Below are 18387 nucleotides of genomic sequence, written 5' to 3' on the forward strand. Positions count from 1 at the left end.
TGTTGGTACTGATTACTGCAAGGACTCCAGTAGATAAAGTTATTTATTTTCTGAAACCTGGAAGGGCTCAACAGCGAACAGAGATATATTCTTCGAATAGTTTATCGGTTTATCCCAAATGCCAAAAGTACATTTTACTTTTACATGCGATAACCGGCTGCGACACTACGTCCGCAATGTACAGAAGGGGCAAAACGTCAGTACTTAAATTATTCGAAAAAAAAAAGATTTGGCTGACTGCTGTAAAGTTTTTACAGAACTTGATTCTACACCGCAAACAATAATTACGGAAGGAATTCGCTTTCTTCTTGCGGTTTATGGAGCTCCAAAAAAAATATTTGTCTTGATAAATACCGATACTTAACTTTTGTAGAAAATACGCGAAACATGAAACAAGTACAACTATCATGTCTTCCTCCAACATCAGCATCTGCTTTTCAACATTTGTATCGAGTATATTATCAAGTTCAAACATGGCTAGGCAATGAACTGAATCCAGAAGACTGGGGTTGGAAATTAATAGATAATACTCTGGAACCCATTAAAACCTTACTCCCACCTGCTCCAGAAAAACTCCTTAACACTATTTTTTGCAATTGCAAAAAAGGTTGTAGTGCCAAATGTGGATGTAAAAAAGTTGGGTTGCTGTGTTCTCTAGTGTGTACCAACTGCCAAGGTCAGTCTTGCTCAAATGTTCAGTTTAGTACAACAGAGGAAGACTCCTGTGATTTTAATGAAGAGACCAATGACTCAGTCACATTTGAACAATTTTTGAACATCCCGCAAGAGGAAGAGGAAGAAGATGAAATCGAAGAAGACTTGACTGTTGAAGTAGACTTTCAAGAATATAAATCTGATTAAAATATCTAAAGAAATCAAAACAATAGTTAACCTAATAATCAATAGCAATATCAATAATCAATATCAATAATAAGGTAATATCTAGAACTTGACCGGCATTGTTTCCTTAAATTATCCTAAAATTGTCAAAACAGTTAGTGGAGTAGGCCTACAGGGAAAACCACGGTAAAAAAACGCGCCGAGTACACTACCTCACAGGTGGTGTGGAAACGTGTGCACATCATATATAATGTGACTCTTTGAATCGCGATATCTCAGGAATGGCAACTCTTAGGAAAAAAATAGTAAGGACTATTTTTGTAGAGAATTTTAAGATCTACAACTTTGGTTTAAGGTTTTTTTTTGATAAAACTTACCGTTTTCGAAAAAAATCCAAAAAATCTCAAATTTTGACCTTTGACCCCGAATAACTTTTGACGCACACAGGGGATCGATGGGGACTTTTTAAACTTTATTTGTTATGGTATACCCTAGCTCTCCACCAAAATTTGGCTCTCCGGCAATTTTTGTTATTTGCCAAGCATTTTGATGTCTATGTTGACCGGATTATAAGTAACGAAGTGTTTTTCTAATTTTAATGTAGAAGTAATCGCTTGTCGCATAAAATTGTTTGTTTTTGAGTTTTGGTGTTACTTTTTTCAATAAAAAAGTTAATTAACTATTTAGTGGGAAATAAGCCGCAATTAAATTGAAAAAATAATTTTATTAACGTTTCGAAGCCCAAATCGGGTTTCGCTGTCAAAATACAAAATACTACTAAAATAAACAAAAATGTTGTTGCTAAGTAAAAAAATTCTTCTAATAATTTATTTAATCTGACTCATTTATATTGGCAATTCAGACGTATATTATACATTTTAAAGTAGAAGACTTTAAAATGATATCGGCAATATTTATGAGTTGCGTTCCTGGGTCGACTTTACTAAAAGATAGTTCATTCGATTACATGAAATCAATCCCAACTCAAGAATATCCGTCGCAAAAAAATCATAGCATGTGATCTGTCTTTAAAAAGACAACCAAATGCAACGATGACAGTAAAATTCTCGCGTTAGAGATTCCATAGTAAATCACGAGGGAAAACCAGGAAAAAACCTCGTGATACTATCCCGACATCGTAAGTATTTGGTCTTACATTTAATTTACTTTCAAAAAACTAATACCAAATTCTGACTTTAATATGTTTAAATTATAAATAATATTAATAATACATAGATATATAATAAGTAATACTAAAATATAAAATTTGTACTAACTCGATATGTTATTGACTTACTAATCGTGGTATTTTCTTTCTATTGGCTTCCTCTTTCAGTATGGGTAACCACATCCTACTGCATTCTACCCACATTCTACCGAGGAATTTGCGACACAATTGGTTTCATTTAGCAAAATTAGAGCCGCTTCTTTGATTTTTCTCTTTTTACTATCTGATTCTTTCAGGACTGTACTTAAATCTCTCCACTGAACTCTATGTCCATTTGTCCATTATCATATGCGTGTTGACATATTTGAGATCTATCAAATTCTCTATTTTTAATATAAGACTGATGGTCACTTATTCTAACGTTTAATGGTCTTGATGTTTGACCTAAATAAAATTGTTCGCATTCACAAGGTAGTTTATAAATGCAATTATTTGTTCTTTCTTGTTCATTGTTAGGTTTAGTTTTAGATAGAATAGATCTCAATGTGTTTGTTGTTTTGAATGTTGTTGAAATGTTGAATTTATTTCCTATTGTTTTAAGTTTCTCGGATAGTCCTTTTATATATGGTATTGATATTTTCCTCGTATTATTTCTTGTGAATGTTGTAGGATCCCGTTTAAAGTTGTTCTGTTCCATTCGATCCAATCTTGACAATTCCTTATTTATAAACGATAAAGGATAATCATTTTTTAATAAAACAGATGTTAACAATTGTTTTTCTTCTAAAAATGAATTTTCGTTAGAACAAGTAATTTTGGCTCTATATAAATGCAATTCTTTGTTCTTTCTTATTCATTGTTGTTCATATACGTCTGAATTGCCAATATAAATGAGTCAGATTAAATATATTATTAGAAGAATTTTTTTACTTAGCAACAACATTTTTGTTAATTTTAGTAGTATTTTGTATTTTGACAACGAAACCCTATTTGGGCTTCGAAACGTTAATAAAATTATTTTTTCAATTTAATTGTGGCTTATTTCCCACTAAATAGTTAATCATAAAAATGCCACAAGGAAATAGCTTCAGAACAACATAAAAAGTTAAATTGCTCCGCAATCTGCGCAGCTAGTTTGTCCACTTCTACGTTTAATCCATTCTCTACACCAGAATCTAGCAGTACATAGGACTAGGGCTGCATATAAAATACCGCGATGGATCTTTGTTGGCGCCATTTTTTTACTGAAATGCTTTCATGTCAAATAATACACGTAAACTTTTTTAAACGTTCAATTCATTTGAATTCAACTGACTTGATCAACTCACTTGAATTAAAGTGAGTTGAACGCTCTTTGAACATCTAAACCCTCAATTCATCTGAGTTGATTCATTTCACTTGAAAGAATCGTCAGTTGAACACGCTTCAACTTTTCGTTCAAGTCGACAAATTCAGTTGTAGCTTATGAAAATTTGTTGTAGCTTATGAAAAATATCCATGTTTGTGGAATATAAAAAGTTTAGAAAATGGAAATCGAGATTTGCGGGTAACAAGTAATATAAATGATATTATTTGGAATTGTGCTAACATAATACTATTCGATGGTGTTCAAAATATTTTTGTTTAACAAAAACTTATGGCTTCTGAGTACATAATATATTTGGAAAGGGAAAAATTTATTTCTACTTCAACTGATTTTTTAAATTTACGCGATATTTGGTTTTACAAAATGGTTCGTAAAATATCCCACCTAGTCCTTGAATTGCTTCAGAAAGAACCTAGTAACTATTTGCATAACAATTAAAATATTTAACTTCAACAAATCAAGACATGACTATGAAACAAGGAAGATCACCAATATTTGCAAGGGACTCTTGAGTCATTCTGTTTATCTAAGAATACTATGAGCATAAATTCAAAGCACTTTATTAAGTCCAATATACAGGGTGTCCCGAAAAGGTTGGTCATACATTAAACCACAGATTCTGGGTTCAAAAATAGGTTGATTGAACCTTACTTACCTTAGTACAAATGTGCACATAAAAAAAGTTGCCCTTTGAAGTTACAAGATGAAAATCAATTTTTTTTTAATATATCGAAAACTATTAGAGATTTTTTACTGAAAATTGACATGTAGCATTCTTATGGTATAAGCATCTTAAAAAAAAATTATAGTGAAATTTGTGCACCCCATAAAAATTTTATGGGGGTTTTGTTCCCTTAAACCCCCCTAAACTTTTGTGTATGTTCCTATTAAATTATTATTGTAGTACTATTGGAATAACAGCTGAAATACACAAAGAAATGGGAGAATTAGGGACGGAAGTAATGCTTAAAATTTGCAATGAGATCTGGAATACCGGAAAGTGGCCAAATGACTGGGGTAAACTCACGTTTATTTCCATATACAAAAAAGGTTCTCCGACAGATTGCAGTAATTACCGTACAGTAGCGTTGATATCTCACGCGAGCAAAGTACTTCTAACAATAATCAATGAAAGATTAAAATCCATTCTCTTACCGCAAATTCCCAAGAACAATGCGGATTCGTCCCAGAGAACACATTCTTAATATTCGTCAAATTATCGAAAAATCTCGAGAGTTTAACATAGAAACATATTTGTGCTTTGTTGACTACTCCAAAGCCTTCGATAACGTAAAATGGGACAAAATGTGGCATATACTTAAAGAAATGGGTACGCCAGAACATCTAATCTATCTATTACAAGCACTTTACGTAAATAATACCGCTAATGTAAGAGTTAATAATGTGGTTTCGAAAAACTTCAAATTAAAATCTGGAGTACGGCAGGGATGTATAATATCCCCCATTCTATTCAATATATATATATATATATATATATATATATATATATATATATATATATATATATATATATATATATATATATATATATATATAGTGAACACATTAGGCGTCAAGTTTTTGAGGAATGGCAAGGTGGAGCAACGATAGGAGGAAGAAAAATAAAAAACCTACGTTATGCTGATGACACCGTTATATTGGCGTCTTCACCAGAAGAACTGGAAGAAATTATGAATAGGCTAGGAACGGTGATATGGTTTGAAAATAAATATACAGAAAACCAAAGTAATGATCATCGATAGAATCAGAAACAACCAACTGGAGATAAGAGACTTGGCAGGTTACGAAGTGGTCAGAATATTTAATTACTTGGGCTCCGTTATTACTAACAGTGGAGGATGCGAAGACGAGATCCGTAGGCTCATCGTAATGGCCAGATCGGCAACAGCCAAACTCACAAAAATATGGAAGAATACTGACATTACAAAAAACACAAAATTACGCCTTGTCCGAGCGTTAATATTTCCTATCGCCACATACGCTTCAGAGACTTGGACCATCAAAAAAGCAGATTCAAAACGTATAATTTCATTTGAAATGTGGGTCTACCGGAGAATGTTGCGCATACCATGGACCGCACCTCGCACAAATAATTCAATATTAGCCGAACTTAACATAAAAACTAGACTCAGCACAACTATCAACCAAAATATACTGAGATATTTTGGACATATAACTAGAAGAAGAGAAGGCATGGAACGAATGATAGTTGAAGGCAACGTACAGGGCAGAAGATCCAGAGGAAGATCTCCATTACGATGGTCGGACCAAATAAAGGACATGACCGGTTACTCATTCTCCGAAGCAAAACAACACGCACAGGAGAGAGAGAACTGGGCAAAAATAGTCAAACGACTTACATGACGCCACTACATTCTTACGAAGGAGAACAGATAGAGGAGGAGGATTGGCTAAACATAATGTTTTTAAAACTTTTTTGCCTCTTCGTACTTTCTCGAAAAGCCAGTTTTTATCGAGATATTTTGAATATTTGTCAAATCCACCACATATTTGTAATGGGGTCCACCCCAAAATCCCGACAATCAAAATCCCGACAGCCACAATCCCGACACGCCAGAATCCCGACAGGCCAAAATCCCGACGGGCCAGAATCCCGACAGGTTTGATAAGTTTCTTTTTAAAGGGCCATCTGTTTTTTATTTTTTGTTACTAAACAAAAGTATTTACCATTTATTATGAATTAATTTTCTAAATAAAATTTCTAACATGGGTATATGAATTAAATTATTTTTTTGCCAATATATAGTCCAATAATATACTGTGTATAATCAAATCCTGAATTCAAGTTTACTTTCATATAATAGATATTATCATGTCACTTACAACCTTCCATTTCAGTAAGTATAGCTTTTATATTATAAAATGAAGTGTTTAAATAATTTTTTCTTTTAAAATACATAATAATTTACATGTCGTTATTTTGGCCTGTCGGGATTCTGGCGTGTCGGTGTTTTGGCCGTCGGGATTTTGGCTGTCGGGATTTTGGCCGTCGGGATTTTGGCTGTCGGGATTTTGACTGTCGGGATTTTGGCTGTCGGGATTTTGGGTGGCACCGTTTGTAATGTATAAGTACGATTATAGAGACCTGGTAATAATATGAAACATTTATAATTTACATTTTTATAATATGAAAAAATACTAAGAGGCAAAAAAGTTTTAAAAACACTGTGTTTAACTAATGGTACCGCAATAAAAGTTTAGTTGGAACGTACACAAACATTTGGGGGGTTTAAAGCAACGAAACCCCCATAAAATTTTTATGTAAACATATTAAAAATAAGCTTCATCTCGATAAAAACTGGCTTATCGAAAAAATTCTAAGAGGCAAAAAAGTTTTAAAACCATTGTGTTTAACTAATGGTACCACAATAATAATTCAATTGGAACGTACACAAAAGTTTAAGGGGGTTTAAGGGAACAAAACCCCATAAAATTTTTATGGAGTGTACAAATTTCACTGTTGTTTTTTTTAAGATGATCCCGCCATAAGAATGCCACATGTCCATTTTCAATAAAAATTCTCTAAGAGTTTTCTATATATGAAAAAAAATCAATTTTCATTTTGTAACTTCAAAGAGCTGTAACTTTTTTTTGTGTGCACTATTGTATATAGGTAAGTGAGGTCAATCAACCTATTTTTGATCCCAGAATCTGTAGTATAATAATTTATGACCAATCTTTTCGGGACACCCTGTATAATATGTATTATTACTCTTTCCAATAAAAAGTTTAATTGCTCCTCAGTCATTCTTAGAAATTTTTATAATCTTCTGGTTCTTCATCTCTTGAAGATCGAAATATTAATATGGGTTTATCCCCATGTTAATACCCCCATACCCCAATACATCAATCAACGGTTAAATCCATTCTCTACACCAGAATCTTCTTTTGCGCCGCACAGTTTTACTTTTGACAATTTTTTTTTTCAATTCAGTAGAAATACATAGAACTGCATCTAAAATACCGCGATGAATCTCTATCGGCGCCATTTTTTACTGAAATGCTTCCAAGTTAATTAAAACATGTAGGTACACCTTTTTGAGCGTTCAGTTTACTTGACCCATGTCAACGCAGCTTAATGTTAATAGGTAAGTGCCTGTGATTTTATTCTTCATGCCACTTGAAAGTTTGTTAGTTTTCACGATAAGGAACCTGCAACAACAAGGCATAACCTTAAAGATTACCCCCTGTTAAAATAGGCAAAAATCTCTTATTCTCAAAATTAAATTTTTTAATTTTTTTACGTTCCATACCAGTGGTTCTCAATCTTTTTGAATCATGTACCGCAAAATAATTTTTATTATTTTGGGTACCACGTAACTGAAATACATATCTAGCTAGGTAATCTAATTAACTATAATAATGGGCTGTTTGTGCGTTTTTGTATCACCGCAAATAATGATATGTACCACTAGTGGTACATGTACCACAGATTGAGAATCGCTGTTCTATACGATTAAAAACGCATTATAAAAACTAGACTCACCACAACTACCAACCAAAATATACCGAGATATTTTGGACATATAACTAGAAGAACAAAGGGCATGGAATGAATGATAGTTGAAGGCAACGTAGAGGACAAAAGATCCAGAGAAAGATCTCCATTTCGATGGTCGGACCAAATAAGGGACATGACTGGTTACTCATTCTCCGAAGCAAAACAACACGCACCAGAGAGACATAATTGGATAGAAATAGTTAAACAAATAACATGACGTCACTACATCCCTACGAAGGAGATAAGATAGAGTAGGAGGTGATTAAAAAATGAGTTTCAGCTGAATTTTAACCCTCCCCCCTTCCCACACCGTCAAAAACGTTATTTTGTTTTTATATTTTTTAGGAGGAATGAAATTAATTTAGAAACTTGAAAAAATTCACAGACTTGAGGCTTTTACAAAATATGTTTATTTTTTATAGACCCATAGGTCGAATGTAGATAACCTCAAAATGCATTTTTTTTAAATGCGTTTAACTTATTTTTGGAGATGGCTGCAGGTCTAATTTTTTTTTTTCATTTTGTGTATTTTATTGAAAACTATAGGTACTCCTAATTATTTCAGATTTTTCCAAACGTGCGTCATCCGGAAATATTTTGATACGTTCTATACGATAAAAAATAAGCCTTAGCCCAATTTTAACCTTCCACTTTCCCTCCCTCTCTACCCTCCGTCAAAAATGTAATTTATTCATTTTTTATTTTTTTTATGTGGGATGCAATTAATTTGAAATTTCAAAAAATTTACATATTTGAGGCTTTTACAAACAGGTGAATTTTTTATATACATAATATCAAAATGCATTTTTACTTGTTTTTTGAAAAATGCTTATAACTTTTTTTGGAAATGGCTACAGGTCTATTTTTTTATATCAGAATTTTATCAAAAACCATATTGAACCCTCTAGCAGCCAAAACTGAAATAATAGAGATAGAAAGTTGGGAATTTTTCTCTAGGCAATTATTAGTAAAAGAAACTAAAAAAAGCAATAAAACAGGTAAAAAAGTTTATTGGCTCACTTTCTTGGTAAAAACGGTGAAGCGTTCTTTAAAGAACACTTGCCGGATTAAGCAAAAAAAGTTGGTTTCAGTAATAATATATTTTTTATTATATAGTCAAGCGTTCTTCAAAGAATGCTTCACTTTGTCAAACATTTTTTACAACTTTTTTTTCTATAATCAAACTAATTATCCCTTTCTAAAATAAAAAAACAAAAATAAGTTCACAATTTTTTTCCTTGAACCGGCAAGCGTTCTTCAAAGAACGCTTCACTTTATCAGACATTTTTTACAACTGTTTTTTTTTCTGTAATCCAACTAATAATTTTTATTGATAAAATACATTTATGTTACTTACTAAAAAAAATTCCCAAGTCGATTGGATATTCAGAATACAAATTATATTTGATACAACACGTGGTCGTTTCGACCAATAATTATCGATGCGTCTACACTGCCTTTTTGAACAATATTGAAAGCAGTGTGCAAACCAAATTTTGGATTGCATTAATCTTTTCAGCAAATGTTAAACACCTGTTGACGGACGGAACGGCACAAGTTTAAACGATAATAATATTCAGGTATAGGTTTTTCAGATTTCCAAAGACGAGTTCTTTAAAGAACGCTTGCCGGTTAGAGGGTTAATTTTTTAAATTTTTCCGTAAGGTGCGCCATCTAGAAACTCCGAAAAACTGGTTTTTAGGGGGTTTTTGTGGATTTTTACTATTTTATAGACTTCAAAATAGACCATAACAAGGATTTTTTATAGATTATGTATATATAATTTAAAGTATTTCAGTCATTTGGGACATTCAAAAACGGGAAAAACACGTTTGGGAGTTTGAACGTGTTTCTCCCATTTTTGAATGTACCAAAGGAATGAGTTAGTATAATACATAACCTCAGTGGCGGCTCGTGATTTTTACAATAGGGGAGGCTATACGTAACTGTAAAATATCTAGACAAATTTGCACTAGCAAAAAAAAATCCGCCAAAAAAATCTAATTTAAGACCCCATTTTTTTGACCATTTTTAATTTACATTTTATAATATCATCACAATTCACAATCTCATAATATCATATCATTTTAAAAATAGTTAGTCTAATTGTAAAAGTGTATTACCAAAGTTTGTGTCGTTTATTTGTTAACAATTCTATCTCTGTAAGTAGATATGCATATCAAAATAAATACAAATTTGAAGTTTTGCAGTCCATACAGGTTGAAGGTATACATTTTTTAAGATACTCAACTGAATTTTTTTAATTCTAAAAGCGGCCTACTGTGAATCCAAAAACACAGTAATTTACCGATATTTGCTTTGCATTACAGATATCGGAAAAAGTTATTTGAACAAGTTGTTCCAAATACTATTCTAATCCCACATACCAAATTTCATCACAAAATTCGCACTTTTTTTAGTTTTTTCATTATTTGTAGTCAGGATCCTAAAATCGCAGATGAGGCTGCTGGCCAATTAGCCGCCCTTGCCCAATCTCCGGGCAACGTGTGCGTTAAGCGATAATGTAGCTCTTAAAGGGTCGTTTAAACACGGCGATAAATCAAACAACTTATCAAGGTCAATCGAGTTGTTGCAACTTATCATTGTGTGTAAACGGTGCATCGCACAACTTATCAAAGTTGGAGTTGGGTTGAAGGTGGTATCGCATTGAATCGCAGCGTCTAAACAGCGTTTCAACTTGTCATCACAACTAGTTGCTGTGACTTATCGTTGTGTTTAAACGACGCTTTAGGAGACCGTGTCTCCTTAAACCATCCTTAAACGCTGCTGGGCTGCGCGGAGCATTAGCAAGTGAGATTTTCCGGCCAGCAGCCTCCTCTGCGATTTTAGGATCCTTCAGCCATCTCTACAAAAAATTATACGCATTTTTCAAAAAAATACAAATATGCATTCTGAGGTTATGTACTCTCAACCTACGAGTCAACAAAAAATATAAATGTTTTGTAAAGCCCTCAACTACAAATGTAAACTTTTTGAAATTTTAAAATTGATTGCATCCCATCTAAAAAAACAAAAACAAAAATGACGTTTTTATGGGGGAGGAGGGAGAAGAGGGTGGAGGGTTATAATTCCGCTGAACATTATTTTTAAGTCACATAGAATAATCACATAAATGACTAATTAAAAAGATATATATTATTATGTATCACTTTATCAATCAAAGATAGAGTAAAAATTTAAATTTTTAATTATAACGCGGGCACATAAATTTGATACACCCTATATATTGATTTGTAATTATTTAGTAGAAGGTAGCTTTTACGCAGTGGGTTTCTTCTTAATGAGTTCTGAAGACTTAAAGACATTTGTAAATGCAGTGAAGTGAAATGACAATTTATTTCGGATTATAATTTAAAAAGATTGTTTGTTACGGGAAGGTAAAATCCACAGGTAGTTGTAATTATTAGTTTTTAGAAAAATAAAGGTAGAGAGATTTGGAATTTTAAGACTGTTTGTTTTAAGCACAAGAGTATTTGTATAATTTCCGGAAAGTGATTAGGATGAGTAGAAGTATTGTTTGAAAGAATGCCTGGTTTTTCGAATGAAAAAGAAGAATGTGGAAAGAGAAATGTTTCTGATTGGCTTGGCAATTTGGAATGGGGAAAGGGAAGTTTGAATGTTGAGACAGTTTGGAAAAGAAAAAGCATTGTGTGGCGGTCATCCGAGAAGGGCAGTCGAAAGTTTTCGCGTATAGTTCAGAAGCAAGTACTAGTGGTTGTTTGATAGTGGAGAGTAGCTGAAAAGTGGAACGAGAGACAAATCAAATTGAGAAGAAAAACCTCTTTGATTCTGTAAAGTCCAAGAGAGTAAGTTACAAGAACTATAGTTATTAAAATGATTTGTGACACCAAGTAAAAAAGATACTTGGGTCTCAGGAGATTATTATTGAGAGAAAGAGAGGAGAGAGTTTTGGAGTTTATTGAACGAGTACTGGTCAAAAGCGGCCTGGCTTGTGTTTTGGAGAAATATTTGCTGGTATGCTGCTGGATTGATGCTGAGAACGGAGAGGGCTTTGATTGGTAGCCTAACATAATCAGCAAGGAAGAGCTGTTTGGGTCAAGAGGAGACATCATTGTGTGTGAGTGAATCAAAAAGGTCAGTCAATAACTTATATGATAGATGTTCTTTATAATCAGAAGTTAAAATATTTGCGTAAAGCATATGAATTAAGATTCCAACATTTCAATAATTTAATAGGAAGTATAGGTAGTTTTGCAAATACCTAAATTTGTTTGTTTAGCTTATTTTATAAATGGTATCAAGAACAAAGCGATAAATATTTGTTTAAATTAGATTAATTATATGGTAAAAGTTTCATTTGGACAATTATGCCCACAGGATTTAATTGATAGATTTTCAGAGCATTGCTTTTGATAATAAAGGTATTTGTATGTGCTTATTTATGATTTTTCTATTTATTTCCTTTTCCTATTTTATCCCAATAAGGACCATAATTTTAGTTAATTTTTATGACAAAGAGGCACCCTGAGATTTTTTATTAATTGTTTATGTATGATTTGCGTGAATTCAATAATTAATTAAATAAATACTCAATTAAAATAAAAGTAATAGAAAGCATATCATAACAATATGTATTTTATTGCAAGTCTTAAAAATTATTATTTACCTTTGACCATTCCTGTTTCAATGATTATTTTTTGCAAAAAGTCGTTCTCTTCCTTTGATTCTATATTCACCAAATTCATACCATGGTATCTGCAGAATTGCTCGGCTTGCAGTAGGTTAGCCTGTAAAATCAAATATATTTATAAAACAAGCTGTTTATTTTCAAAATTGATTTCTTCAGTTTTTCGGGTATACTGAGCCGTGTGTATGTATGATCTTGACCACTTAGGCACCATTTGAAAGCTTAACTCAACGCTATTGATTTGGTGTATTTGCGGTTTTCTTGTCTCTCCTTGAACCTAAGATAATATAATATACGCCCAAAAAATAAGCCATTTTGTATCTGCCTAGCTCTATATAGTCCAAGAGGCAGCGCTGAAAAATCTCTTTGAATTTACTAAAGCTAGATTTTTTACAGTTGATTACTGTGATTGTCTAGAGAAACATACTGCGGTCGGTCAAGCGAAACGTAGAACAGGGGTTACTGAGAGGGTATCAAAGTTGCTTTCCTACGAAGGTAATTAAATCCATTTACTAAGGCTGAAAATCAGTACACATATTCTAAATTAAATATAAATAAAAGTTAGTATAGTCGGTCAGCTGTATGACGGGACAGAGCCGGTCGGTCGGCCCCAATGAATGTACAGGTTTATTCACTATATTTTGACCCCTTGTAAACTGCTTTATTTACAGAATTAGAAAAAAATGTAAAATACAAAAGTTATTCTATTTTTAAATTTTGATTTTTTTACATATATATCGTACTAGTGACGTCATCCATTTGGGCGTGATGACGTAATCGACTATTTTTTAAATGGGGATAGGAGTCGAGTGCTAGCTCATTTGAAAGGTTATTCAATTCCCTATTCAGTAATATAAATAAAAACATGAATAATTATAAACGGTGTCCAAAAAAATTTTTTTAATTAAATTAATTGTTTAATTATTAATTCAAATTTTTTTTGGAGACCCTGTATAAATAATGATCTTAATGTTTATAGTACTAATAGAGAATTAAATAACCTTTCAGATGAGCTAGCACACGACCCCTATTTTCATTTAAAAAAATAGTCGATTACGTCATCACGCCCAGATGGATGCCGGCACTAGTACGATATATCTGTCAAAAAATCATAATTAAAAAATCGAATTACTTTTGTATTTTACATTTTTTTCTAATTCTGTAAATAAAGCAGTTTACAAGGGGGTCAAAATATAGTGAATAACCCTGTACATTCATTGGGGCCGACCGACCGGCTCTGTCCCCTCATACAGCTGACCGACTATAATAACTTTTATTTATATTCAATTTAGAATGTGTGTACTGATTTTCAGCCTTAGTAAATAAATTTAATTACCTTCGTAGGAAAACAACTTTGATACCCTCTCAGTAACCCCTGTTCTACGTTTCGCTTGACCGACCGCAGTATGTTTCTCTACACAATCACAGTAATCAACTGTGAAAAATTTAGCTTTAGTAAATTCAAAGAGATTTTTCAGCGCTGCCTCTTCGTCATGGGTGGTCAAAAGTCACCAACTACACGGGTTCTGAATCGGCCCTGAACCCCTCTTGAAACACAGAAAGAAAAATTAAGATTGGTGTAACTTTTCCACACACATACATACACACCTACATACATACATACATACATACATACATACATACATACATACATACATACATACATACATACATACATACATACATACATACATACATACATACATACATACATACATACATACATACATACATACATACATACATACATACATACATACATACATACATACATACATACATACATACATACATACATACATACATACATACATACATACATACATACATACATACATACATACATACATACATACATACATACATACATACATACATACATACATACATACATACATACATACATACATACATACATACATACATACATACATACATACATACATACATACATACATACATACATACATACATACATACATACATACATACATACATACATACATACATACATACATACATACATACATACATACATACATACATACATACATACATACATACATACATACATACATACATACATACATACATACATACATACATACATACATACATACATACATACATACATACATACATACATACATACATACATACATACATACATACATACATACATACATACATACATACATACATACATACATACATACATACATACATACATACATACATACATACATACATACATACATACATACATACATACATACATACATACATACATACATACATACATACATACATACATACATACATACATACATACATACATACATACATACATACATACATACATACATACATACATACATACATACATACATACATACATACATACATACATACATACATACATACATACATACATACATACATACATACATACATACATACATACATACATACATACATACATACATACATACATACATACATACATACATACATACATACATATCCACAAACATTTTCCCCTTTTTAAATAAAAATTGAGTCATACTTCTGAGCTCGGTAACTTTTGAATGGTATAACCGATTTTTAAAATTAGACATGCGTTGGAAAGGTCAGTACTATCAGAAACCGCAAAGGTCGGACTTAAATTTTTGGCAGTTTTGGCAGACGAGAACGAAACACAGATACTAAATGGGAAGGGCCGTAAAATCCACGCCCTTGGACCAAAATGGAGAGTTGACATATGGATGGGCGAGTCTTTTCTTAAGCTTTAAGATGGGATTTAGCCCAATTTTCAGTTCAGTCAGATTTAGAAAATCGAAAATTTCGTGTACATATAGTGTCGCATGTAGGGCGTAGGGGTATTTTGCGCCACTGGTGAGAACTGCCGTTCTCTGGAAATAAGTAAATTATCTTTAATAAATAATTATTTATTAAAAATAATTTATTTATTAAAGTGTTCTTTAATTTTTTCTATGATTATTAATGATTAAATAAATATATTTTTGGAAGAAAATTATTTTTTCAAGAATTGTTTAAACAAATTAGACTGTTTAATAATTGATAAATTTATAAACAAATTGCATATTTATAATAGACGTAGAAATTACATACTAATTAAAAAAGAAAGATCAATATCCATTGAGTAGAACTGGAGATAGAACATAGAAAATTTTATTAGTTTGAAATTGCTTTTTCGGTATTTGCACTCGGTGGATTTGTAGGTTCCCCCTAGTAGCCATTTGAACTACATTTTTGAAAATTCGAAGAGGGTCCTATGAAGATACAATATTTGGGAAATTTTTTTAACAAAAACTACAAATCCCATGGCATCAATTGAGCTTTTGAAGGTTTTTAAATGTTCTAATTAATTTTGTAATGTGATGTCAACTAGTGATGTAACGAATATTCGTATTCGCATTTGCATTCGCGAATATTCGCATATTTTTGCATATTCGCGCTCGCATTAGCGAAGTTTGTGCGAATGTTGTAATATCGGAAAGGAAAATAATTTGAAGATAATAGGTTTGTTCTAGCAAACAGTCAAACTAATCAGAAACCGTCAGCAAACAGTTGGTCAGTGAGAGAACATAATACAGTCACCAGTGCTATCCCCTCTACTCGCGCTGGTCCACTATTAGCTGATGGTTTCAAACCGTTTGAAACTGATGCTAGAACAAAGCTAATATTAGATTAATAAAATTAAAATCTATTCACATCTTATCTTTTTTTTTATAAAGAAAAGGTAACTTAACCTCGTATAATCACGTTATCAGTCTTCATGTTATTTTATTATTTGGTATTACAGTGGAACACCGAGAAGTCGGCCCCCGATATCCCGGAAGTCTGGCTAATCCGGACCGATTTTCATCAGACACACATTTCAACAATAAAAATGTACTATCCGTTGCAAGATAATTCCGATGGAATTCCCCAGATTATTTTGTGCTCGATATCGGCCCAGTCTCTTAATCTGGGGAATTCCATCCGAATTATCTTGCAAGGGATAGTATGTATTATAATATTTGAGAGATAATGTCTATTTGTGTAATTTGAACTATGTATACGATAGTAAAAATGACTCATGGCACACGGCAGCGGCGGCAGATCGATGGTCATTGTCTCGGATTTATCGGAAACAACAGGCACCTGTTATTCCTTTATTTATTTCAAACTGTCTTAGCATTGTTTAAGAAACACTAAAACTATTATTTAAAAAATTAGTTTTTAAACAATGTATCTTAGTTTTCACTGTTCATAACATCGTTTCGATTGTGACTGTTTGGTGTGTAGTACAGTCTTGTGTTGTTTGCTTCCGTTTGTTTAGTTTTGTGTTTGCGTGTTTTTAATAATTTAGAAGTGTAGGTACTGTGCATATTATACAGGGTGTCCCGAAAAGATTGGTCATAAATTATACCACAGATTCTGGGGTCAAAATAGATTGATTGAACCTCACTTACCTATATACAATAGTGCACACAAAAAAAGTTACAGCCCTTTGAAGTTACAAAATGAAAATCGATTTTTTTTTCATATATCGAAAACTCTCAGAGATTTTTTATTGAAAATGGACATGTGGCATTTTTATGGCAGCAACATCTTAAAATAAAAATTAAAGTGAAATTTGTGCACCCCATAAAAATGTTATGGGGTTTTGTTCCCTTAAACCCCCCAAACTTTTGTGTACGTTCTAATTGAATTATTATTGTGGCACCATTAGTTAAACACAATGTTTCTAAAACTTTTTTGCCTCTTAGTACTTTTTCGATAAATCAGTGTTTATCGAGATATTTTGAATATTTGTCGAATCCACCACATATTTGTATATGGTTAAGTACGGTTATAGAGACCTGTTAATAATCTGAAAATTTATTTATAATTTATATTTTTAGATATATTTTGAAAAATAAGCTACATCTCGATAAAAGGTGACTTATAAAAAAATACTAAGAGGCAAAAGTCTTAAAAACACTGTGTTTAACTAATGGTACCACAATAATAGTTTAATTGGAACGTACACAAACATTTGGGGGGTTTAAAGGAACAAAACCCCCATAAAATTTTTACGTAAATATATTGAAAAATAAGCCGCATCTCGATAAAAACTGGCTTATCGAAAAAATACTAAGAGACAAAAAAGTTTTAAAAACGTTGTGTTTAACTAATGGTACCACAATAATGAATTAATTGGAACGTACAAAAAAGTTTGGGGGGGGGGGGTTAACGGAACAAAATCCCCATAAATTTTTTATGGGGTGGACAAATTTCACTATAATTTTGTTTTAAGATGTTCCTGCCATAAGAATAATACATGGCCATTTTCAATAAAAAATCTCTAATAGTTTTCGATATATTGAAAACAATCGATTTTTATTTTGTAACTTCAAAGGGCTGTAACTTTTTTTATGAGCACATTTGTACTAAGGTAAGTTAGGTTCAATCGAACTATTTTTGACCCCAGAATGTGTTGTATAATTTATGACCAATCTTTTCGGGACACCCTGTATATTTCATGTTATTTCAATTATAACGGAGTTTATCTGTAAGTATACCGTATTTTATTAATTTTACCATATTCTCCGGCTAACCCAGATTATCTATAATCCGGATCGGCCGCGGTCCCCCCGGATCGGCCGCGGTCCCGACTAATCCGAGTTATCGAGGTTTCGGTAACTCGGATTCAGATTGATATACACTAAATATCAATTAAATTCTACTAAATTCTAAATTATAAATTTAGAAAACATTACAAAAATAGAAACAAATTCAAAAAACTGATTATT

General features: G+C 32.2%; 1 protein-coding gene across 2 annotated transcripts in view; it reads right to left on the reverse strand.

Annotated features, from left to right (window-relative positions):
- The window catches only part of LOC126892208 (C-type lectin 37Db-like), a 125458-nt gene that overhangs the window by 84359 nt on the left and 22712 nt on the right, over positions 1–18387 (reverse strand). For both annotated transcript variants that reach the window (XM_050661716.1, XM_050661715.1), the window contains exon 3: positions 12566–12686. In XM_050661716.1, the coding sequence (XP_050517673.1) occupies positions 12566–12686 (121 nt within the window). The remainder of the gene's footprint in view (positions 1–12565; positions 12687–18387) is intronic.

This window comes from Diabrotica virgifera, chromosome 9, assembly GCF_917563875.1.
Source record: "Diabrotica virgifera virgifera chromosome 9, PGI_DIABVI_V3a".
NCBI classification, from domain to species: domain Eukaryota; kingdom Metazoa; phylum Arthropoda; class Insecta; order Coleoptera; family Chrysomelidae; genus Diabrotica; species Diabrotica virgifera.